Source organism: Sinohyriopsis cumingii, chromosome 15 (genome assembly GCF_028554795.1).
Source record: "Sinohyriopsis cumingii isolate HCF-2022 chromosome 15, ASM2855479v2, whole genome shotgun sequence".
Lineage (NCBI taxonomy): Eukaryota > Metazoa > Mollusca > Bivalvia > Unionida > Unionidae > Sinohyriopsis > Sinohyriopsis cumingii.
In genome coordinates this window covers 47,118,759-47,146,154 of record NC_142975.1, presented here as the reverse complement: position 1 = coordinate 47,146,154, position 27,396 = coordinate 47,118,759, and the positions used below count along the sequence as shown (strand labels likewise).

Below are 27,396 nucleotides of genomic sequence, written 5' to 3'. Positions count from 1 at the left end.
CAGGTGTTCCTGGCACCTCCTTTGAGAATTTCATGCATATTGGACCTGGGAAGTACAGTCAATATTTATAGAAACTGTTGCTTAAAAATGCTGCATAAAAACCTTCCAACTTTAGGCCCCAATCTCCCTATTGTTTTATTCAATCTCTCTACTTGGCTTTTGAAAATGTATATACATGTATAAGGCAAAGTCAATAATTTTCATGTTTTGCATTACAGGCTGCTGAAATTTCCTTTGATGATGAGACCGCTTTCAATTGCTTAATTTAACTTAGTATCTGGAGTCTAAAATCTGTACTTTAACTTCTTCAGTTTGGAAGTAAGAGTACAGTTGTAATCTCCACCTTTTCCAGATGTCTGATAGAGTGCAAATAATTCATATCTTAATGAAAAGAAAATAATCCTAATTCTAACATCACCTATATAATAATTGATTCAAATGAGTACACTTAAACATTGAGAGCAAGAGACAGAGGGAGATACAGATGTATTAGACAAGACATTGATGAGGGAATACATATGATGGATATCTTTTCATATAATAAAAAAAATTTCTCAACTTTTAACATCCATTTGAAAATTACAGTCTGTGAATTTGAATACCAAAATGAGTGAAGAATTGGAACAAATAAAAGGAGTACCTGACAGCTTAATAAAAGGAATACCTGACAGATTAATGAAAGTAATACCTGACAGCCTAATGAAAGTAATACCTGACAGCCTAATGAAAGTAATACCTGACAGCCTAATGAAAGTAATACCTGACACTGCATTACACTGAATCATCCACTTATAAATATTTATATAAGACTGAGCTGCAAATAGCTAAATTGCTGATAAAGCTTCTTTATTTATGTTTACCAGGAGGAATAAAATGTAAATATCCAGACACCCTAAAAAAATCACACTAAATTGATAGCAGAAACTAGTACATCAAAAATGAATCCACTGAGTCTAGAACAACAAATGCTTGCATGTCTGTTCCGTCATCCCCTTAGGAATTCATGTACATATTCTATTGTTCCTTTAATTTATTGTGTATAAGTTTCTTCCTTCAGTCCTTTCCTTCTGTCCAAATACATGAGTTCTGTAATTCCATTGCTCCCTTTACTTTTGTCCATGGTGACATTGTTATGTTCTGCTGTTCTGTACTTTAGTAATATATTATACCCAACCTGACTTGTAATCTGGGTGACCAAATGGTCTAAATTGCTTGCCTTTATTGACACTACCATCTCACTTCTGTCCATGTGCGTTCGAGTCTCAGGCTTGGCCAAGGTGAGAAGCTTGCCAGTAACTTCCTGTGCGTTGGTAGTTCTTGCTGGGCTTTTCCCAGGTTTTTTGTCTTCCAATATTGCTTGCCGTTGTGTTTAGCCTATCATATGATGAAAAGGGGCGTTAAACTCCAAAACAACAACAGTTTATATAATTATTTCTTTTGTCAAACTCTCCTCTTAAACTGCTAGTTACTTGATGAGACAAGTCAAGTTTTGACATTGTATGATACACTGTAAGTATAAATAACATGAATATGTCTTCCTGGGAATTGGGTCAATGATTCTTTGAGTATCAGAGAAACAGTGCATATGTTGTACCAAAAGGTCAGCAGATTGGTATGCTGGATTACCATGTAGACATGTAGAAAAAGGTGGCAAAATTTTAAGCATAACATGGTTTTTTTATCTTAAAAACAAGAGCTCACTGGTAGAAAAATCATTGTAGAGATTCTACAGTTTTTGCTGATTGCAGACTTTAAATGAGAGTGTTCTTATGTATATGTTATGTTCTTTTTTTCAGTTATCTTTGGGGTATCTAATTTTTGTGATCTGTATTTAAAAAAGACATTTTTGTGGGTACTTAAATTCATGGTTTGCCTCCTCCAAAGTTTGCTTGAGTCAGTGTAGCTCATTTGGTAAAATGTTTAATTCATAATCCAAGAGTTGCAGTTCTGTGAATCCCACAGAGTCTATTTTTAAGGAGATTTTTAAGGAGTTTATTAAAGGGACTTCCAAAACCTTTCAAGGAGTATAGTTCTTATGGAAAATGGACTTTTTCAAAGTTACTTTATCACCGAATAAATATGCCCAAAACATAAAAGGAAAAAGAGAACTAACTGCACCACAACTGCAGGGGGATGCTACACCGTCTGGTAACTATCATGTTGTGTCATTTGATCCAATCAGTTTTATCCCATTTTATTTATTGATTTATTTTTTTCTTTATTCCATTTATTTGGGAAAATATGTAAATAACAAATATCCTGAATTAAGAAAGTTCTGTACTTCATTCATTTTTAATGTTCCATAAGATATATTCAAGGAATTTGGGAAATTTGAAGTACCGGTAGTTCTTAAAAAATTCATGGACTTGTAAAGGATAAAACCAAATTTGTAATTTCAATGAGTTTTCAAGGTAACCCTTCAAAAGTCAAAGAATTTTCAAGATTATATGAACCATGGAAACCAGTGTATACTGCATATTTACATCCTGAATTTACAGTAATGCAGTTGACTTGTCAAATGGATCAGCCTAGTTACTGCTAAGATTTTATCAGGAAGAAAATAAGGGGTGCGGGGGGAGGGTGCTTTCTGAGGCTAATTTTTCATTGGCATATTTAAATCTTGGTTTGGAGACACCGCACATTTAAAAACAAATGGTACCACACAAATGAGTTAAACCACAGTAACAAACACTTGTCTGACATTTCAAGAAAACTAACTTTTCTTTTCATTTTTCAAATTACAATTGGAGGACATCAAATTGTGACCATGGTAACTGTAAACTTTACTAAAGAGATTCTTACTCACTTGTGTACTTTTTCATTTCTATGCTTACATTACTGAAAGGTTTGTTTATGTATGTTTTGGCATACAAAAATAGGTTTGACCAAAATAATGAATAATTTAACAATGTGAACACATTTTTAATAGATCACTCTTTTATAATTTGTCTGGATTATTTTGTCTGTTTACTTTGACTTTGTTTGCAAAAGAAAAAATGTTGTTTTTGAGATTCAGTTGTCATCTGATTTCTGTTTATGTGCAGTATGAAATATGTACTGCACATAAATCAGTAAAGTATGCCACATATATGTCATACTGATGACATACATTAGTAAAGTATGCCACATATATGTCATACTGATCATAAAATAAATATGCTTATTACTGTATTCTCCCTAACTTCATAAGAAATTGATCCAAGTTATGACCAGGTAAACAGATTCTCATATGAAGAAAACACAATTTTTTAAAATAGATTTTAGTTCCCTTGTCTGATTTTGCACTCCTTTTCTTCTCCAATTTGACACCCCTCTGAAAATGGCTCCCTGTGGAAGTACATTGCTTGCACTGGCCCTGATGATAAACGAGATGTGGTAGTTCAGTTGGTGCAGCATTGCACTCATAATCTAAACATTGCAGCTTGTGATACCCATCCAGGCCAATCCAAGTAAGTTACACTGCAACCATTCTCTTGACACGATAATGCCAACAATTTGTTAAAAGTGCCATAAAACACCTCAAACCCCACTGATCAAAAACAACCATACTCAAAAGTAAGCCAGCCATCATGTTTTTAGAAACTTCTTGCAGCTGGATTCCACAAAAAGTAAGGCCACCTGTACTTTTGGTTATGAGTAAACAAAGATTTTGCCAAGATGGCTAACTTAGTGTGGTACTCAGACTTAAGTAAAATTACCTTCCTTGCATTTTTTGTGTGTGTAGTCCACATGAAATTGCGAAATACATGTATCATAAATTTCATCAGTCATTGAAACACTTTTATTGAAACAAAAAAAATATTTATGTAAAATAGATTAGATTATATACAAAGCACATAGAGGAACCAGATTTTATAGATGTTTTGTTTCTATATCAAGGAAGGTAGACAGACTGTGAAAATTTCAAAGGTCACTGTCAGTGTCACATCAATGCGCAGAAGGAAATAATGGTTTCAAGAAAACTTATCCTACACAGCATCTGTTTTCACAAAGTTCATGAATGGTTTGCCTTAAAAAAATGAAGAGAGACACCGTATTGCTTTTGAGATTAGAGGGTCAAGATTTGAGTGACCTATCAGTTCTGTCTGGAATTCAGGGAACCACAGTAGTTCAGTTGGTAGAGATTGGACTTGTAATCCAAGGGTTGTGGGTTTGATACCTGGCCAGGTTAGCTTCCTCAGTGTATTTTTAGAAAAGGCAGTCTAATCCCATTTCCTCAATACAATATTGTCATTAAATGATGAGTGCCAGTGAAACCCTGACAACCAACCAACCACCCAGTTGGAGTTGGGCATGCATGCCCAGCAGGTGCCTATATTCAGTACAATTAAAGACAAGGCAGGTATATAATGTAACTAAAACAGGTAAGAATATTTTTGTCACCAAGTATGGTCTGCAGGAATTTCTCAAGAATATGAGAGATGGTTGCAATACACAGCAGTTGAAAAGAAGAAACTGTCTTATCTTGGACCCCTGGTAAATGTATTTGGCCTGAGAGCATTATTCCCTTCAAGGATTTCTTGTTGCTGGATTGCTATGAAACTTGGTAATGTTATAATCATCCCCTAAATATGCACATATTAACAAGTTATGTTGGTCTCGCAGTTTTTATTGGTTTTATTCCCAGTGTTGTGTTTGTGCATTGAATGACACAGTCTCATTAGTGTATATATTCTTGCAGCTCTTGATGGGTTTGCAGAAAACTTAGTAAATGTTAAGATCATTACTTGAAGATGCACTTTATCAGTGAATCACTTTCCTGTTGCTTTTTTTGTAGAGTTATTGCCTTTTCTTTCCAGAGACTTAATGCATTGAAAGACATAATCTTATGAATACAACTTGCTATGGTCATCATATAAAAATGGACATATTAACTTAGATTGCTGTGAAACTTGGTACATGTTATGGTCATCATTTTAAAATGGACATATTGACTTGGATCCCTCTGAAACTTGGTACATGTTATGGTCACCATTTTAAAATGGACATATTGACTTGGATCGCTCTGAAACTTGGTACATGTTATGGTCTCCATTTTGAAATCAACATATTGACTTGGATTGCTCTGAAACTTGCACCATATTATGGTCATCATTTTAAAATGTGCAAATATATATCGCAAGGCTTTGATTTTTGTAAGAGTGCAATGTCTGGCAGAATTTTGTGAATGGAAACTTACTCTTGCATTTCTTAGTTGCCTGCTTAGAAATTTAGTATGTAATTAATAATGATGATCAGAATAATTATTCACATTGACCAGTCATTGTTTGCACACTATTTTCACACAAGCTTGACCCATTGTTTAAAATTAGAGACTCATCTTTATGATTTGTACTGGATTTCTTGCTACAAACCTGGAGTCACAGTCCAGTGGGTGGATCAGTTTATTGGGCAGGGAAAGCAGACGGTAAAATGGTTGCATTTATTTGGATGGATCATTTTCCTAAATTTTGTGCAGTTCAGTTTGACATTTTGATAACTTTACTTTTTGATTGGTACCATATTTTCTTGTTTTGCACTCGTGTGTCTTAAAAGTCTACTACCTAAACATGCATAATAGAATAATCAAGCAGTGTGTAAAAGGCATCGTGAATTGTTTAAATGGTGAGCCATCAGATATACTCTAGTGATTATTTTGAATAAATATGGTAATAAATGTCTGGTATTTCATGAATTAAATGGAGCACAATTTCACAAGCGATGCATCCCCTATTTTCCAAATAATTTTAATATTTGGGAGATTGCATCAAATTGGAGCACAGTTTAGTGACATAGCTCTTTTTCAATATACTTGTTATTCATATGAGATTGCTTGGGTTTTTAAAAAGACTAGCATATCATGTGCCAGTACTGGTAGTTATAGCTGCATATTGTACCTTGGATAGGTTCACTTGATGTACAACAGCAGCACTAATTTTGACACAGCTCAGTGGTTAAGGAATTTTTCATCATTCCCAACAGACTGCATAAGTACAAACGTTGAGTGTGCTATAGTTTTTACTGTGTTTAACTGAATTTGTCTCAGTGCATACATGCCAAAAGGATGAAGTTGTCACTTATTTCACTTGGTTTATTTTTCACTCAAGTTAATATTGGAGAGTTGATGGGAAAACCTATTAAAAAAACATATGCAAGCCTTTATAGCACTGGCTCAGGCAAAAGTGTTCAAACTTCAAGAAGTCTTCTTGACTGTCTACTTAGCAAGAATTTTCTGTGCAGTAAGGAGAATAAAAATGAAGAAATCAGAGTTCTTCGTAAACTCGCTCACCAGGAGACCATGGAACATTTGAATAAGGAATCAGGCGATGCTAAAAACAATGAATTGCTGCGAAAAACTACAAAGAGGAAAATATATGCAAATGCAAATATCTATACTGTGGATGTTGACAATGACGTGAACTGGAATTCTAATCCAAAGGAAGCCATGGTGGTGGAAGGTAAGCTGATTCAGTATGTTGGCACCAATGCAGAAGCTGAAAAATACTACAGGGAAGGTGTGGATGAATGGGTTGACGTTAAGGGTTATACAGTCATCCCTGGTATTCATGATGTCCATGCACATCCCTTGGAGGCAAGCTCATCGGTTGGTGGAACATGCCGTCTGAGTGGAGATGATGACTTGGAAACCATTGGTCGGAAAATTAAAAGCAGTGGATGTGCAGTTAAGCAAGTTGGTACAGACTGGGTCCTAGGTCATGGTCATTCTATTACCCAAGTATTACATTATATGAATGACTCAAGTAACAGATCTCCAAAAGCAATTCTTGATGAAGTCATTCCAAACAAACCTGCCATTATGATGGAGCAGACGTCGCATTCAGTCTGGGTAAACTCTAAAGCACTGCAACTAGCAGGGATCAATAGGGATACCCTAAATGAACCTGGAGGGATCATTTGGAAAGATTCAAATGGAGAACCTAATGGAATTCTCTTGGAAAATGCTGGAATTTCCATCATGGAACTAGCCATGGAACCAAATGCAGAACTGGATCATTACAATTATGAAGGGTTGAAGAAAGGAATGGCGGCATTGAGCATGAATGGCATAACATCAGTTTGTGATGCCAGATCTTTCTGGAAATGGGGACATGACAAAATCTGGGAAACGTTGTTGCAAGAGGAACCTGATAAGTTCAATGTGAGAGCCATTCTTAGTCTGTGGGCTTCCCCTGAAGAACTGGATGATCAGAAGCAAATTAGAGAGTTGAAAAAACTGTATACAAATAATCATAACAGCAGACTAAGGAAGTGCCAAATCAAGTTTTACTCAGATGGTCTACTGCAAACTACAACTGCTGCTGTTTTAGGAAAATACAAGGTTAATTTCCATTTACAGGGGCTGGAAGCCAATATTGGGATGAATTACTTCACTCAAGATCGTCTGGCTAAGTACATCAGCCAACTCCAGAATTTTGACATTGACAAGGGTTTTGATTTTCACATCCACACTATTGGGGATCGTGGTGTTCGAGAAACACTTAATGCTATTGAGCAGAATTATGATGCTCAGAACCCTTTGAGACATCCCCGTCACAGGCTTACCCATGTTGAGCTGGTTAGCAAAAATGACATCCCAAGATTTCGGGACCTAGATGTGATTGCTGATTTTCAAGTTGCTGGTGACTTCACTCTTCCGGACTCAAAATCTGAAATTGCTGAACTGGTTGGCTGGGAGAAGGCTGACCAAAATATTCCTGTCAAAAGCCTTGTGGAATCTGGAGCCACTGTGACTCTCAGTAGCGACTGGGATGTCAGCGAGCTCAACCCATTCATTGGAATCCAGCATGCCCTTATGCGACGGGACAGATGGAGTGATCAGTCTATTAGTGTAAAGACTGCTCTTGAGCTTTACACCATCAATCCAGCTTATGTCATGCGACAGGAGGACAAGGTTGGATCCCTGGTTGCAGGCAAGGAGGCTGACTTTGTTGTCATCAGTATGGATATTTTAGATCCACAAATGGAGCACAATATTACTGACACTAAAGTTTTTGAAACGGTTTTTCAGGGTCGCACAGTGTACAGAAACTATAATTAGCATGCCTAAGTATTATGTATGGTCTATACCTACTATTGGAATATAACCTTATACATGTGTACTTCTCCATGAACCAAAGACAGTTTAATGTCTGAATGTTTTCAAAAGTAATGATGATAATTATGCTGTGCCACTTCAAATCCTAATTATAACTGTACTTGCATTATTTAAAATTAAAAGTTTGTACTGTTATACCATGCAAAAACTTCAGTTGAAGTGCCAAAATGAGAGAAACTTTAATTTAAGTGAAACTTCAGTTGAAGTGCCAAAGGTGATAGAAACTTCAATTACGGTAGAGCTAAAATTATAGAAACTTAAGTTGAAGTGCCAAAGATGATAGAAACTTAAGTTGAAGAGCTAAAATTATAGAAAATTCAATTTAAGTGCCAAAATGATTTTTCTCCAAAGTGACATTTTTACCTTATTTAAATTGACATTTAAATTGCTGTTTTACCTTTTCAGTGTGAGTAATTATTTGTCTTCAATCCAATGCATCAAATTGGAGTTTTCAGGCTAAATCATGCAAGCATCATCAAATATTTTGAACTTAAAAAGTTCTTTAACAAGCTGTATTTGTAGAGAGTTGAAGTGTAAAAGTTCTATAATAATACTTAAGATTGAATTTTATGTTAAGTTTTATTAGAAAAGAAAATATCCCTCCAAAACAAGATTATTCATTTATGTTTCTTTATTGCTTACAGTTCCTTATAATGATACTTGTAAAAATAACGTAATTGGTATTTCTTTGAATTTTTATAATTAACATTGTTTAAAAATTAAAATTGACAAAATATGTATGTCTCTTCTGTCTATCTTTTGATTAATGTGTTCTTATTTACAAAACAAATATGTCCAGATTCTAGTTGTTTTTTATCACTTTATTCCTGCTTTATGCAGTGGTATAACCTTGGCAGTTTTCCATGTTTGTGGAAATTTAATCAACCTAATACTTTCATTGTAAATGAAATCTATACTCTCTACAATTGCAAGTGCAGCTACCTTTAGTAGCTTGGTCCAATCATATCAAGTCCTGTAGCTTTACAATCATCCATTTTTAAAATATATTTCAACACAAATTCTGGACTCATTTCGGGAATTTCACTTTATATTGTTTGGTAGTTTCTTAGCACAAATATGTTGGAGTTCCAGATGATCAGATAAGTTCTGGGTTCTTTAAGTTTTTCAGCAATTTGAACGAAAAAGTCATTAAAAATGAACCTTAATCCATCATCTCTACACATCAGTACATGAGCACACTGGCTGTATCCTACCTTTCTTCTCCAATCATAGATTAAAATTAAATTAAAACAAAGGATAAAAAAGCATACTATAAATGGTTGCTCAGGTATATTGTGATATGTGAGGCATGATACATTGTAACGTCTTCATCCCCATGCCCCATCTCTGCAATTAATGAATTCATGTTTTTTCTTTTTTTTTCCTAACAATTATTAGGTAAAATCTTAACATTCTGTACTAATTCCAGCATATTGGAAAGATTGCAGAAGATGTAATAAGAATTGAGTGTGATGCCATTATTAACACATAGTTTTCTCCAGGTGGAATTTTATCACTAAGTTCAGAATGTATTTCCTTCCAAAGGTCGATAGCCCACTGTGAGGAGTATAGCAATGCCCCAAAATAAAAGCCAAACAAGAAGAAACTTTTTCAGTATGCTGGTATTATCTCCCTTTAAAACTGTGCTGGAGGACAGAAGTAAATTTGTCAGCCAATATTAACAGTCGCTAAATTTTCTAACCAGAAAATTAACCAAAGAGATTAATTCATCTGATATTTGTGATTTTTGTGGTGTAGCTTTTATTATGATTTCAACTTGAAATTACTCTAACTCATAAATAAGACAAATTCTGCCAATTAGCAAGGCTTTGAAATAAGGCAGCACAAAATGAAGTCAGCAGACATCTTTTTTTTAAAGGTCAAGGTCTTGAACACTTTAGGCAAGGAAACCAACTCTTACCTTAAATTACCAGTCAGGCAAAAGATATATAGTATAAGATACAATGTATTAGTTTTTATATTTCCTCTGAAAGAAGACGTGCATAAAAATAAAGGTTTCTGGCATTCAAAGGGGTAAATCTACTACGGTAGATATTACAAACTGTATAACGGTTAATTGGTCATTTGTTTCAAGTTGATATATTGTAGTTTAAATGGTACTAATTTAGAGTAATAACTTATATGTTAATGTTCAATTATTACACATTAAATTAGGTGGCATATAAATTTTTAATTAGCTTAAAATAAGAATATGAAAGCCAAGATGAACATCGTTTTAAATCAACACAAATCTTTATACACCTTGCAGTAATTTTCAGTGCAATCTGATAGGAGGTTTTGATCCTTAAAAACACACTAATGTAAACTTTAATGCAAGTACATGTAATGTATTTAATACCCTTTAGGTTCACAAAAGTCTGTTTAATTTTAATACATTTAATGAGTTCTAATTTGATTTAATTGCCCTTAATATTGATTTATTAAATAAAATATTTTTTTGTCTAACTTCTCAATTGAATCTCATTCAGTTTCATTTGGTTAGTTTATCATATGTAATTTAATTTCTCTGTCTATATATTGTTGTAGACTGTATAATTAGAATCATTACAGTATCAGAATTGTACTATAGTTATTTTATCTGCCCTTTGACAGTTTGATTCAATACACTGGAAATAACTTTAGTCTCCAAGGGTAAGGTAGACGATATAATAGATCGGCTTGAGACCAATGTATGCCAAGCTGATAGCTGTGTACTAATATCAGGCAGGAGCTCTTCACGGCCTGTGAACACAATTGTCAAGCATTTACTGCTGTTAGATCTACCTGTTGGGAGTCACATCGGATATTAGCCTCGTTGCCAGTTATGCTCAATGTAGACATTATCAGCAATGAAAAGCAACAGTTATGAAGGTAAGGGGACAGTTTTTGGTACTTTTTGCCTTATATTAATTTATTAAGTGTTTGCAGGAGGGTGTTTACAGGATTATGATTCTTAACAGGTAGCTGCATAAGGATGTATTAATTTACATGTATGGTTGCGCACAGGTTATTCAGTGTTGCTTAGGAGGCCATTTGTAAACAACCATTATACGGCTCACCTTGACTGGTGTCATTTACACTTGTTTGCTTTCAATAAAGAAGTGTTAATAGGATTAATTACACATCTTAACTTAGATATTTACACAGAACATTAAAATACTGTCAGTTCCTTAATCATTTTTTTGAAATATTTTTTTTTTGTTCTCCAATTCGAAAGCCTTTACCATTAAGATATTGTACACTTACAATATCAGGATTAAGGAGGGGGTAGGTGGAGAAGAAATGGGAAGTTATACAGGTGTGTATACCTGCATTATTTAACCTGCCAGAATCACCACAAATAAGCTATTTAATGACTAGCTGTAAACGCCAGGTAAAAATATAAACTGGCATATTTATTGCAGGGAAACATTGCCAAAAGTAAATAATCCAGCAGTTGATATGGATCTATGATCATTTGTCAAGACCCTGATTGTATCAACACAGTCTAGATCAATACTTTAGAACCTTGCTATTTTCTCTTTCAATCACACCTGATGTGTGTTTCATTTACAATATTCAAGATAGTAGATCTCTCTCTCTCTCTCTGTCTCTTTCTGTCTCTGTCTCTCTCTCTCTCTCTCTCTCTCACACACACACACACGCACACTGACACTCTTCACTAAAACCTGTCTGATCCAGACACTGTTGGGACCAAACTATTTTGGCAGTTTTATAGACATAGCCATTATAAAAATGGTTAATGTTTTTAGAATATGCCCAGTTACCAATTAGCTGAGGAAGCCAGGTTATAAAGAAGCCGGTTTGGTAAAGTTTCACTCTGTTGATAATGAGATTTTTTTTCTTAGGTGATCAGGTGTAGACATGAGCCAGTTATTTTAAGAAAATTTTGATCTTTGATTCCACTAAATTGGGGCAATTTTATTGCTAAGGTACTGTATATACTTGCTTACATTAGTTGAGTCCAACTGCTAACTTCATAGACCAACACATGTTGTTGCACCATATCCTGGCAGATCTGTGTTTATGCAGTTTGTTAGGAGTAATCAGTACAACAAACAATATAGACTCTGACCTGCCAACCCATTATGCACTGACTGATTAAGGTCTATATTGTTTGCAATTTGACCTGACTTACCAGTGGGTATATATTGTATATTGTATTTGATTTATTTCAATTAAATTTAGTCCAGTAATGATTATGCAAAGTTTGTTTCCTTTGATGTGCATGCCTTTGCTTGGTAGATGTTGAACAGTGTGTCCTTAACAAATTAATATCAGTTACTTCCAATATGCTTACTTCCTTTAATGCTGACTGGATGTGGTGACTCTGCCATACTTAATGATAGAAAAGCTATACATTTTAACTCCCTCCCAAACACACATACAAATTCTACTGTCAGTTATTGTTTATGCAAATGTATTCCTTCCCTTGAAATTTTTTCATAAATTCAATATGGGGAATTTGTTTTGGCAGGACATAAACGTCTTTGCGGATTTGGCAGTCTGACCTTGAGTTTTGTGTCTCTTATTCTGTGACATGGCAGGTATGTAAAGTATTACTAATATGCTGTAAATCATATATCATCTTTAATTTTAATGAATCGTTAATTTTAGTGAATTGCTAATTTCAGCACATTAGTTACTTAAGGTTTTAGTGAAATGTCACTAAGCAAATATATAAAGTGTTGGTGTTCGTCTTAACCTATTTAAAGAAAACCAATTTGTGCTGTTATGTGCAAAGTCATGACCAGTATCTCTATTATGTACATGTACAAGCAAGAAGAGTTAGCTCTCTTTATGTATTTTCTTAGCTCTCCACTGAGGAGGTTCATTTTCTCTCCCAATATTAAGTCCTGGTGCTTAAGGTGGCGCTCACCAGATAATATGTACTTTTGAGAGAGTGACATATGTAAGTTGAAGTAGTTCGCTTTTAAAACATGCACAGTGGAGAGAATGTTGGCATATCTCTATGCTACATTAATGTAATGTGGATGATATTTCTTTTGGATATTGTACTTTTGGAAATTTTACATGATTTAAGTACACTGCTAACTAAAATGACTGCTCCCTTGTGTTAAAAAATCAGTCTGAATTAGTCTAAAGTGCACTATACATAGCAGCTATTAAAATAGGGAAAATGAATTTTGCCAGACTAGACAATACCAGCTTCTGAAAGCGCAATGAATGAATTACCAAATATATAAAATGTAAAAAAAGTTATTGGCTCTTTTTTATACAATTGACCTCTGAAGTTCAGGAAGTGAAAATGACCAAGTAGAGCTAGCACTTTTTTCAAAGGTGCACATTTGAAGTAAGGCCAAGCTGTATACTCTATAACCCATAGTACACCCATCAATCATACACCAAAATAAAGGGAATTAAAGGTTCTTTGCATTATACCTAAGATATACAAGGTCTTTTTTAAATAGCCAGTATAACCAGTGAGGAGAGCTGGGGAAATTCTTTTTCTTTAAAATCCTAACCCTATGCAAAATGCGAAACTGTATAGCGCCACCTAAAACATATGCAATACAGAATTATGAGAGTGGTTAAACCAGCAAAGTTAAGTGGTACTAGAGACATTACAAATATATGATGGCAAGTTTCATGAATAAAATGATGTTCTAGGTAGGTTTTAGTTGACATTTTCCTCCCACACTTTAGACATGTTGAGATCAAGATGTGTGGTTGGCGCTAGATATATTTTTGCAAGTTTTGTCAAAAAAGAAGAGTGTACACTTACTTATTAAGGCATGTTTGTGTATTATATCAAATATGGTGGCACTAAGTTATGGTAGAGGAATATTTTTCAATACAGTATTGTAGTAAATCATGGATAAACCATATTGTCATTTGTTTACTTTACTACAGATTCGTATTATGCATAAATGGCATTAATTATTAAAGGCCTGTGAAATATAAATTATTCTATCAGAAACTTAATTTCACAATGTTTGTCATTTGCATAACAATATAACTTATGGAACCATGATGAAAAATCATTTTTTGACATGCATTTGAATCCTTAGGTTAATGGAGTTTGATTTACAATGTAGATTTGAATAATAAACACAGTGTCTTTCAACAATGTTGGTATCAGGAAATGTATCTCATTATTTCATCTGTTCTCAAGTAACACATGTCTTTTAGCTTTTGAATGGATCTATTTTGGCACCAGTATATCAGTTTTATTTTTTATTATATTTACTATGCATGAACAGGGCTCTAAGTGGTCGATTGGTCTAAAGCGCTCACTGTTAATGGATCACTGCCATCTCACCTCTGTCTGCATGGGTTCAAGTCTCTGGCTCGGCCAATGTGGGTACATGAGAAAGCTTGCCAGTAGCTTCTCATGGGTCGGTGGTTCTTTCTGTGGTTTTTCCGGGTTCTTCCTCCACCATTGATGCTGGCTGCCATGTATAGCCTATCATATGCTGAAAAGTAGCATTAAACCCTGCAACAAAAAACAACAACAACTGTGCATGAACATGTAATGCACTGGTGATGATAGAATTGTATGACTTAGATCGTGGCTTCTGTACTGTATTTCTTTAAATAACAAATGGTACACCTCATGAATTACATTAAGGAAGGCTTCATGCTGTCTACAGGGAATATAACTCATGAATGTTATTTAGAAAGACTCAAGGCTGTCTACAGGGATTATAACTTCTACTTCTAGGATTTCTAATTTTTTTTATGTTCTAGAACACAACAATTTGCTTTCATTCAAATAGATAAAAACTGCTTTGGTTACCAATCAATTATTGATTGCAGTTCATTGGTTCATTATTATTGACCTGACATTGATGTAAAAGAAGGAGTAAGTTTATAATGTTGTCAGTGGCATCAGGATGGTTAATAGCAGCATCTATACTCACTTGTAAGTTGGTTCCAAGTGCAGACAACATAGACCCAGATCTGCCAGTACACTAATGTTATGGCAGGTCTTGGTCTGGCAGTTTACACTTGTATCCAACTTATGACATACATACATACATGCATATATATATATATATATATATATATATATATATATATATATATATATATATATATACATACATACATGCATGTTGTATAACATTGTTACTGACATTGAGAATACATATGATACTGTAAATCATTATGGTGGTACACATGCATTTTGATGTAATACTCAAGGAACCATAAAGGTGTTGTGGCACTAAGGATGGTATTGTATGCTTCAATGTGTTTTATGATGTCATCATGGTAATTATTAATGAGAAAAGATTTTATGAAGGGGGGGTTATTGGTGAAAATAGTTTAAAATCAATGCAGAATCTTGAGAAAGTTAATGAAACTAGTCAACTTTATTGATAGATTTTGAACATTTTTCACTGTTGAATTTTTGGAAAATGATTTAAAATATTTTAGTTTACAAGACTCCTTGTGTCAGTGGTTTAGAGTATTTTTCAACAAATCCAAGAGCAGAGTAATGATCATCATTCTTCTTGTTGTTAAATGTAGAGAGAGTATATTGATCAGGAGACCCTTTTGTTTTGTGTTTATTTATAATAGGCATTGAACATCTTGCCATGGATCTGAAAAGATTGAAAATATTGTGTGTATTGTTTAAAAAATGAAATGGAATTTAGTTTTAGTTCAGTATGCCTTTCTGTTATTGAATTGTTTGCTACAGTCATTTAGGTTCACAAGTGCCACAGTCTAAGGTTAACAGTGTAAGGTCTTGAAATAAATTTAAAAAATCATGTGGTTAGAAGATACAGAATTATCAAATGATATAAAATATGTTCAGGAATTATTATATCTTGGTCAGTCTTTGCATTATGATTACTTGGAATGCACACATTTGAATTGTACTTATTCTATCTTGGTCAGCATCTACATTATTAATACTAGGGATACGCACATTTAAATTGTACTCAGTATATCTTGGTCAGTCTTTACATTATGATTACTAGGGATACACACATTCAAATTGTACTCAGTACATCTTGGTTGGTATCTACATTATGATTATTAGGGATACGCACATTTAAATTGTACTCAGTGTATCTTGGTCAGCATCTACATTATGAATACTAGGGATACACACATTTAAATTGTACTCAGTGTATCTTGGTCAGTCATTACATTATGATTACTAGGGATACGCACATTTAAATTGTACTCAGTACATCTTGGTTGGTATCTACATTATGATTATTAGGGATACGCACATTTAAATTGTACTCAGTGTATCTTGGTCAGCATCTACATTATGAATACTAGGGATACACACATTCAAATTGTACTCAGTGTATCTTGGTCAGTCTTTACATTATGATTACTAGGGATACGCACATTTAAATTGTACTCAGTACATCTTGGTTGGTATCTACATTATGATTATTAGGGATACGCACATTTAAATTGTACTCAGTGTATCTTGGTTGGCATCTACATTATGAATACTAGGGATACACACATTTAAATTGTACTCAGTGTATCTTGGTCAGTCTTTACATTATGATTACTAGGGATACACATTCAAATTGTACTCAGTATATCTTGGTTGGTATCTACATTATGATTATTAGGGATACACACATTCAAATTGTACTCATTATATCTTGGTTGGTATCTACATTATGATTATTAGGGATACACACATTCGAATTGTACTCATTGTATCTTGGTCAGTATCTACATTATGAATACTAGGGATACACACATTTAAATTGTACTCAGTGTATCTTGGTCAGTCTTTACATTATGATTACTAGGGATACACATTCAAATTGTACTCAGTATATCTTGGTTGGTATCTACATTATGATTATTAGGGATACACACATTCAAATTGTACTCAGTATATCTTGGTTGGTATCTACATTATGATTATTAGGGATACACACATTCGAATTGTACTCATTGTATCTTGGTCAGTATCTACATTATGAATACTAGGGATACACACATTTAAATTGTACTCAGTGTATCTTGGTCAGTCTTTACATTATGATTACTAGGGATACACACATTCAAATTGTACTCAGTATATCTTGGTTGGTATCTACATTATGATTATTAGGGATATTTGGGGTCGTAACTAAACTGATAGAGATAGAGGCCTAAATATGATTAATTTACAATCATTTATTCATTATATACAAATTTTCTTCCAAAATAAGAAATGTGTTCTTTTGCCCTAATTCATCTTATTCACTCAGAGTGATAGAATTAATGAATGCAAACCAGTGTACATAGAATCTTCTCTGCTTTTCAATCAAAATACAGTTTGGGATCAATGTATTTTAATGTAATTACTTACCAACCAGAATAGTTGCATTTTTCTCAGAAATAACAGGTATGATATGAAAGATTTTATACAAGTTGTTGTTTCGTAATAGAAATTCCTTTAAGCTAGCTCTCTTCTGAGTTTGTATACATTAACTGTTTTGAATCAGGAACAAGCACCACCTGCAGAAAATGAATGAATAAAGCAAATGTACCAGATTGGCATGATCAGTAGGGAAAAGTTAAATTGTATTTTAAATTTCAACGTTTTAGTTTAATTTGTATGTAAGAATAGCAACATACATGTATGTTCTGGTATTGGCGTCGGCTAGATCTCTCAGGTTTTGTTAGTTTGGGCTTACCCCCACCCCTTTCGGAAAAATGTGTATGTTTCTTGTATTATTGGGGTATACATTTCTTAACCCTTAAACATATGGGTAGAATAGTGACATTAGATGTACTTTTTGAGTTGCTTAGATATAGTAAAATTTGTGGATACAGGAAGAATTATAAATTTTAAAAAGGTACTTTGTGAGTACTTTTTGAAGAGAGAAGATTTGCAGGTATACAAAAGGTATTGCAAATGTAGAAAAAAAATTATGTGAGGGCCACATTTAATTTCTTCTGTGCTTACTGAAAGCAGATTCCAACTGAAATCTATAGTTTTGCTAATTTGCTACATGTTTATGAGGCTAGTGTACTACAGTGAAAGATATGCTACCCTGTTATGTGGTTAATTTGCTACTATTGAAGATTTGCTACCTTGTTACATAACTAATGTGCTACATTGAAATGCAGCTGATGTGCTATAGTGAAAATTTGCTACCTTTTTATGCAGTTAATATACTTTAGGGAAAGATTTGATACCTTGTTATGTAACTAAAGTGCTACGTTGAAAGATTTTGCTACCTTTTTATGCAACTAATATGCTACAGTGAATGATTTGCTTCCTTTTCATACAGCTAATATGCTATAGTGAATGATTTGCTACCTTTTCATACAGCTAATGTGCTACAGTGAATGATTTGCTACCTTTTTTATGCAGCTAATGTGCTATAGTGAATGATTTGCTGCTTTCTTATTTGGTTAATGTACTACAGCGAAAGATTTGCTACATTTTTATGTGGCAAATGTGCTATAATTAAAAATATGCTAAAACTGAAGGAAGCTAAATTACATGTACCTATCTGTGCATTCTGTCAAACAAGAAGTGAACAACTGATAGAATAAATTCTGAAAACTGTCATAATTTTAGAATGAACCCCTTTTATCAATGAATATTTAATAGATAGTGTCAAATGCAAAGGTGTTTACCTGAATCGAGAATATGAATAGTTTTCTCATATTGGTGCTGCTCAATTACAGCAATAGTATACAATGTAGAATATTTACTCATCAGACCCAGTATTGAATACGTCAAACACTTATCAATTCAGTTCTGAAGGTCATATCATTGCTGCTTTAAGAATGGATAATTGCCATAAGGGTTTGACAATAGTTACAGGTTGTTTGGTGGTATTCACTAAGTACACACTGGCTCAAAACAGAGATCAATAATGTATTGCCTGGGCCCATATCCATGGAAGCAATGATTTCTTAATCAGGTATCATATCTTTTTAGTTCACATGGTTAAAGAATGTGGAAGATATAGATTAGTTGTTTGGTGTTCTAAAAAATTGAATGCAGTATATTGTTCCCCACCTTTTCAAAAATACAAACGGATGGGACAGAGTCTTCACATTTCCATCCATCCATTACATTTCCATCCATCCATCACATTTCCATCCATCCATTACATTTCCATCCATCCATCACATTTCCATCCATCCATTACACTTTCATTTCCACTTTACAATTTGATAGTCATTTGAGGTCAAGTGATGAACCCTAGTATAAATATACAACATCACAAGAAGTGTGTTGCTTGCCACATTTGGGGCCCTATCTTTAAGGTCCAGATCATGACTCAGCATACATGTGACAGAACAGGATCTCACACCAGTAAATTTAAAAATTTTAATCAGTCAATTGGCTTCTAAACTAGTAGATTTTTTTTATAGCCATACATTTTACATTCTTCAAGGGCATACATGCCATATATCGCCATGTAACATGAAAAACACAATTTTTGACACCCAACCCCTCCAGTCTCATGTGAGTGTGAAGATGAACACTAATGACATTTGCATTTACCATCAGACCCGCTATTTAGATATTTAATCCAGCAAAGACTGAATCACATTAAGCATATATTTTGCCATCCAATGAATTGTAAGATAGAAACTTGATGTATATTTTTATTTAATATCAGTTGTGATTTTTATGTGTATGATGTTAATATTCAACAAGCTACCAACTTTATCTTCCTTGTAAGTGTATTAAATGCTTTAAGTTAATTTTTTTAATTCAGATTTGACGGTCCAATAATTTTCTAAAGGATTATATGAAAGATAGGTTATTCTCAATTGGACAACATAATTTGTTGTTTTGTTTGCATGTACTGACCCCGTCTTGGGACCTGAAAACACTTTTTGAGTTTCAAAAAGCCCCCAGCACTGTCTGTGAATATGGCAGGTATGCAAGTAAAAAAGTGCCTTGAATTGTTCCTATAATATGTATTCTCTTCATAGTATAATAAAATAAGAATTGGATTTAAATTCTGATGTTACAGTGATTAATGAGTTAGTACCTATATGGTCAATTAATGAAAAAAGAATACTTCTTTATTTTATAGTTTACTGCAAAGACTGTTTAATGGCATCCAACAGAACTTTTAGTTTCCATCACAAGACTGATGACCTGTGATCACTGACTTTGTGATCACAAGAATGATGACTTGTGATCACTGACTTGTGATCACAAGAATGATGACTTGTGATCATTGACTTGTGATCACAAGAATGATGACTTGTGATCACTGATGACATTTGCTGTAATTATTAATATTAAGCTACTCATTTATCAGGCTTTTTATAATTTTATGGTCCAGATTTTCCAAGAATCACTTTGCTAAGAATGGATAATGTCTTTTCTGTATCAGCTTTATAATGTAATGACAAGAAAACTATGCTCAACATGACAAGTTCTTAGAACTTCAGTTTCCTGTTGCTGGGTTTTTAAGGTTGCTGACAGATATCCAATATTTGTAACTCCAAGTTATGTTCATTCCACAGAGGAAGTCCCTGATTTGGACTTAAGATGTATTCCTGTCTCATCCTCAAGGAGTTATTTTCCTTGATGACTCAGATCCAAAAATCTGTTGGCAGGTTTTAACACTGTATTATTTTAAAAAATAAACTTTTAAACTTTAAATAAACAATGAAAAAGGTATGATGTATTTATACTTTTATGAATAATTTATGCCAACTTTAAAATTAATTATCTTGTAATATACTGTGAAATGATGTATGTTATCTTGGGATTCAACTGAATTTATGTTGATGAAATATAGAAGATGAATACCTTTTGAAACACACAATGCTTGCACATGCCTAAAACTCATAAATATATGCGCGGTTGAATTTGTAATATTTCTTAGTGGCTTCTCAGCATTCAGAGGAAGCACACATTTAAGTAGTTTGCCATGAATAAACAAAAAATGCAAGAGCTGCTATAAAACATTCCTCTTAAAACATCTTGACAGTTGTTTAAGATAAATGGATAATGCTTGTTATATATTTATATTGTCACTAGAAGATGTGTTGCATTGCCTGTTTGAAGCCTTTTCCACAGAATCAAAGTTATAGGTTATTATTTTATGGATTTGTTTGTTCCAGTTTTATATGTAAAAGCTGCTTTGAGGTTCAGGCATGGACCATTGTACACTTATACCTAACAGTTTAATGGCATATTTTATATCATAGTCAAGTTTTTGTTTCCCTATTCAAAGTTGATTATCCATGCCCCCCACCCATTTCTGCTCTTCTTGTGTAATGCCCTTTAAGGGTGGCTACTTTCTGCCCAGTAACTTTAAAGCTCAGTCATAAAAGTCTTTTTTAAATTTCATTTTTTTGTTAACTTTTGTGATCTCACCATTACTGAATTTGCTCGTGGTAGCAATTTTTCGGGTCATCAGTCCAGCTCAGTTTAAAATGACAAGCATAAAATTACATTAATTACACATGCTGTCTCTGAAGGAAGAATATAACTTGACATGAAAAGTTTTACTATTCTTGAGTGCAAAAGTTAACCTGCTAAAATTGTCCTGCATGGTACACAGTGTCACCGATATATGTTTAACCTAGTTACATATGTAATTACAAACCTAAGGTGAATTCCATTTTCCACCTTGGTTTGTTTTTGCAACCTGTTGGTTTCCAGGATAAGGTCAACAATAAAAAAGGTATGATAAGAACCAAGATACTGTGTATATCAATGACAGCCAATGATGTTAAAAATTGACTGCTTCTCAGAGGTCAACAATAAAAAAAGGTATGATAGTAACCAAGATACTGTGTATATCAATGACAGCCAATGATGTTAAAAATTGACTGATTCTCATTGAAAATGACAGTAAACTTGCAAATTATTACCGTATATACCCATAGGTAAGTCTGGTCCAACTGCAAGCTACATAGACCCTGATCTGACATCACAGAGTGTGTTAACAGATCAGGGTCAGTGTTATTTATTCTATTTATTAATTTTAACAAACCATATAAACCCTAATCTTCTGGCACATTATGCAACAGCAGATCTGGATTGATGCAGGTGGATCTGATTTGTGAGTATCTATGGTAAGCAGAATGTATTACCTGATTTTTTTTATCCACAAGCTTTTTTAATACATGTTGGTGATATTGTTACAGCCTCCATCTGTCCATTTCCACAAAAATAAAAAATCCTAAACCACTGGATAGAATTTTGCAAAACTTTGTAGTTAATGTTTCCCCTGTGGTCACCATTGCCAACAGAGTTGGCATTTTTCAGTTCCTACTCCTGGAGTCCCAGAAAGGTTGTCAAAAGCGAGATGTATGTAATTGTCAAATAGTTTTTTACCAAACATTATATATGAGGGTCACAGCCTGATATATTAGATGGATTTTGCATTATCATCCTGGGGCGGCCGAGTGGTCTAAAGCGCACTCCTTTACGGATCACTGCCATCTCACCTGTCTGCATGGGTTCGAGTCACAGATTCGGACAATGTGGGTATGTGAGAAAGCCTGCCAGTAGCTTCTCGTGGGTCAGTGGTTCTTTCCGGGGGTTTTCCTGGGTTCTTCCTCCACCATCAATACTGGCCGCCATGTATAGCCTATCTTGTGCTGAAAAATGGCGTTAAACCCTACAACAACAACAACAACAACATTATCATCCTAGGTTCACTGGGAGTAGGTGGGTGGGTGGGTGGTGAAATAAGCAATGGAAAGCATAGGTATTTGTGAATGTAAGTCATTATCCAGTTGATCTTTACTTTTTAATTAATTTAAATTTCAAAAGCATGCATAGTTAAAAGTCTCAAAGCAAGAAAGCCAATTTTTTAAAATTTACTCAGTAAAGCTGAGACATGCCACTGCGAGAACCCACTTAATCATAGATCTATAAACACCTAGCCTTTTGATGTTTTTGTCATCTTGATTTATCTAAAAATGTTCATAGTGGCATTGGTATTAGTAAGAAGTAGATGTGATTTAAGGTCAATCCAGACCATTGTACCATAAGTGGGTTTCACCATACTTGAAGACTACCTGAATTAAAACAAATCAGGTAAAGGTATTAAATTTCAGAATTTAATAACCACTCCCTACTCTGAGGTAGGCAGTGCAGTTTAAAATCAGTCTTTTTTAGTTCAAAGTTCTCCTGGGCAAGTTAAGTTGTTATATATATTTAATTTGTATTATTTGTTGGCTTTTTCTTAATTGTTTTATGTTATATACATTTGTATTTTGTACTTGACCATGTCCAAAATCAAGTTCACTGTGTATCTGAGAGGGCCTTTGATTTTATAAAGGACATAATACATAGCTAATATTTCTCTTTGAGAATAGATTTAATATTAGAATCATTATTAATGGAAATTAACATGTTTATCTTAACCTGAGTCTAGGACATTGCTATTCCCCCATGGAAATACCTGGTTTACCTGATGTTTCCCATGTTCTTTATTTTAATTTTATTAATAGATCTTGTCTTGTTGACAGCTTAAAATTGTATAAAAATTAACTTTTGGCCCTCATTCTGGTTCTACTATTGTGTCTTACTTTTTATATAATGGTGTTTACTTGAGACATTACTCATTCTTGCATTGACACCTTTAGCAGAATCATGAGTTTTATTGTTGTGTTTGGTATTTCAGTTTGGATGGAATTATTTGTTCAAATAAGGGGTCCCTTAGTGGCCGAGTAGTCTGAAGCGCTCACTGTTCTGGATCAGCACCTTCCCACCTCTGTCTGCATTGGTTCGAATCTCAGGCTCAGCTAACGTGGGTACTTGAGAAAGCTTGTCAATAGCTTTTTGTGGGTCAGTGGTTAATTTAGGGGTTTTCCAGGGTTCTTCCTCCACCAATTATACTGGCCCCCATGTATAGCCCATCATGTGCTGAAAAATGGCATTAAAACCTACAACAACAACATTTATTCAAATTATTATTCACTGAAAATGCAAAGTGCTCATCAATAATATTTTTGGACTAGAACATTAATTTGAATTATAGTGATTTCAGAAAAGATCATTTTTGTATTATATTACTATGATATATCAAAAGACTGTTAGCACATCATACTTCAGGCCATTGTCACATTACCATGTTTGAGAGTACAGGCACATCAACACAATCAAGATTGGAATATATTTGGAATAGCACTGAAGTTAATTTGGAACTATACATTTGTTTTTGTGATAAAACTTTTTTTGACTATTTGGGATTGATTCACAATAGTTCTTTTTCAATTTTCACTTTGTATTCATGGAAATAAATTATTTGTTGAATTTTACAAAATCTTTTGGTTTTTGCTGTTTTCTGTTACTTAGTTTAAGCCCATATAGTCATAACAAAGTTTTTTGCCACTTGTTTTTCAGAATTTAATTTGAAATGTTAAGGAATATCTGTGCATTTTCTTATAAATCTCCTAGATGATCATTGCCCAAAAAGGCATTTTAGGATTTCTCAGCTCTAAGAATGCCACAGAAATGTAATTGAGTAGGAAGACTTGTAGCTTGAGGGTCTAATTTTCAGTCCAAGTGATTTTTGTCATTAGGAATCCCAGACAAAAACTATTGGCACATTCTTGCCACATCTACAGTGAAATGCAGATTCTCATCAAAATTACACAGCACTCTTTATACCCTTATTACATTATATTCAGATAAGTGGGCCAGGTCATAAAGTCGAAGTTGAAATGGTATTGAACCATCAGTGCCTGATGCAGTCACAATACTTAATCAAGCTGGGAAATTAAAAAAACATCACCAGCTGTTCACATACTACAGTTAAAACTCAGTGCCATCCCAACACTGCAAACATCTGATTAATGGACATCATTTGCCTCCTAGCACTTCTGTATTTTGACTGCATTAGACATTGATTGTTTATTTACTTTGCCTGTACTATTTACTGTATTGTTATAGTTTTTCACCTCAGTACTTTGTCTTTACTTTTTTCTTTCATTCTAAATGGAAAAAGATAAAATATTTTAAGATCAATGATATTCAAACAATGTCATTTAAATTTTGACTTTGTAATACCCAAGATCAAGACACTGCATTGACATGGGAAAGATTGTATCTGTTCTTTTTCTTTCGAATTGGGATTCAAATAGTCTCTTAATGTGAAACAGTCTGAAAATCACAAATGCCCACAAGCATGAATTTGAGGGAAAAAAATCCATAAATAATGTTGTTTGCTTAATTATCTGACAGTACCTCTGTTGACATTATTGAAATTTTGTCTTTAGCAGTGCTACCTCCCAATTTTATATTGCTTAAAATTGGCTGTTAAATATATTGAAAAGAATAAATGATCAATGATATGAAACTGTTTTGATTTTATCTCACTTTTTCTCTTCATTTTTGACAACAAACATAACAAATGATCAGTACATATCTTCAGTTCCCCATGTGTGTTTGTGTGTGTGATTTGGATTTTTAATGTAGCTTTAACAATTTATCAGTCATGTCGCTACGATGTCTGCAGTGTGGTAGTTTATAGTGATGTCTAGCACTGGGACATTATACATGCCGCAGACATGTGCCATGATGTCCCACCCAGTCACATTATCCAGACACCAGGCTGACTAGTCGCTGACTAGCACTGGAGCATCATGCCACGGACTTGTAGCATGATGTCCCACCCAATCACATTATCCTGACACCAGGCCGACCAGTCCTAACACTAACCTTTTAATGCTGAGCGCCAAGCGAGGCAGCTGTTAGTACCATTTTTGTAGGTTTTCGGTATGACACGGTTGGGGTTCGAACCCATGACCTCCTGCATCTGAGGCGGACACTCTAACCACTAGGCCACCAGAGCATTTCAGCTCCCCAGTATCACCCTCAAGCATTTCTCAGTTTTTCATTTCTGCCCTTGTGGCCTTTCTTTTTCACTTTCAACCCTTTCTCGATCCCATTATTCCAACCTGCTTGCTTAGCCCCTTGGAGAAGTGTCCAGAAGAGCCACTTGGGGAAGTTTCCAGATTTCTAAACGTTGACTGTTATGCACATGCACAAACCATCAAAGATCACAGTGTATAGTGCATTTATTTGCTGTGGTTTTATTTTCTCTATCTTTGAGTAAAAATAATCTGTCACCAAACTTAAAGGCTGCTGCCACAGTATTAAATAATTTGCTAAAAAGTTATTTTAATTAAGTTCTACTTGTCATAGATTGGAAGAGCTTATTGGGCAGCCTGTTGTCCATCATCTCTCCAACATTCATCCATCCATCGATTAGTAGACAGTTGTGTTGTCACCTGTCCTCATATTGTAGTGAAACTTTACAAACATTTTATAACAAAGTCTAGTTGGTCCTAAATGATAAATAGTGTTGCAGAGACATAAAGTATGGCTGCCACAGCACCATCTTAAAATCTTGTGATGTCTATGACAATGTTGCCAATCTGATGTCTAATATGGCCACCAGGGTAACCCTCTTGAAAATATACTCCTTAAGGTGTCTGAGTGGTCTTAAATAAAAAAACTGTGGCAACCTCCCATCCACTATGGCCATCACAGTTGCCATCTTGAAAATCTGATTGCTACTCCTCCAGAAAGAAAGTCACATTGACATTGGTTTTCTCCAGAAGACTTCTTATGACATCTGATTGGTACCGAATGAAAATGTTTCACTCTGACAGCCAGTATGGCCACCTGGCAACCATCTTGAAAATCTTGTTATTGCTACATGGGCTTCTAAATGAAAGTCATGTCTGCATGGGATTAACATGAGAAGACAAGTATTGATATCTAAATCCTGAATGAAAACAGTGCTGACATGACCACAAATGGATGTCACAATGAACATATTGAAAATCTTGTATCTAATTCTCCTGAAAGCATGATCATATCAACATTGCATTTCACCAAAAAATTTCAAATGCTGCCTTGTTTGCCCTTAAATGAAAATGGTGCTGATTTTACATGCAATATAGTTGTCATAAAATGGCTAATTTGAAAATCATATTGAACTCAAGAACATCAGAGGTGGTCTCAAAACACAGGTTTTAAATATAAAAAAAATGGTAGAAATTTTCAGGACAGTGGAGCATTAATCCTATCAGCATGGGACTCTTCTTCATTATTAAACCAAAAATGTGTTAAAAATAATCTCTATAAATGATTCCATTTTAGAAAAGTGCAACATTTTACTTTTATGCTCATAATATGTTCTGCTGCAGTGATTTCAGTAGGATTTTCACAGAGGGAAGAAAATTTGCCCTCTGGCATTGTTGTAAGTAGTGTGGGTCAGGAAATGAGTGAGTTTGGGTTCCTATTTATATGAACAGTATCTATGAATGAATAGTATGTTTCAACAAATGTGTGATAAATAACTTGTGGTCAAATAATGATTAATCAGCAGTTTATCTTCATTATCAGCACA

The 27,396-nt window shown here is 34.2% G+C and overlaps 1 protein-coding gene across 2 annotated transcripts in view; it reads left to right on the top strand.

The window, feature by feature from the left end:
* Window positions 1-8,966: 8,966 nt before the first annotated feature.
* The window catches only part of LOC149781742 (protein polyglycylase TTLL10-like), a 55,978-nt gene continuing 37,548 nt past the window's right edge, over window positions 8,967-27,396 (top strand). Inside the window, exons 1-2 of one of the 2 annotated variants that reach the window (XM_089935854.1) lie at window positions 8,967-10,966; window positions 12,573-12,642. In XM_089935854.1, the coding sequence (XP_089791980.1) occupies window positions 12,636-12,642 (7 nt within the window). In that variant the 5' untranslated portion in view covers window positions 8,967-10,966; window positions 12,573-12,635. The remainder of the gene's footprint in view (window positions 10,967-12,572; window positions 12,643-27,396) is intronic. The other variant, XM_089935853.1, reaches the window with a different exon arrangement.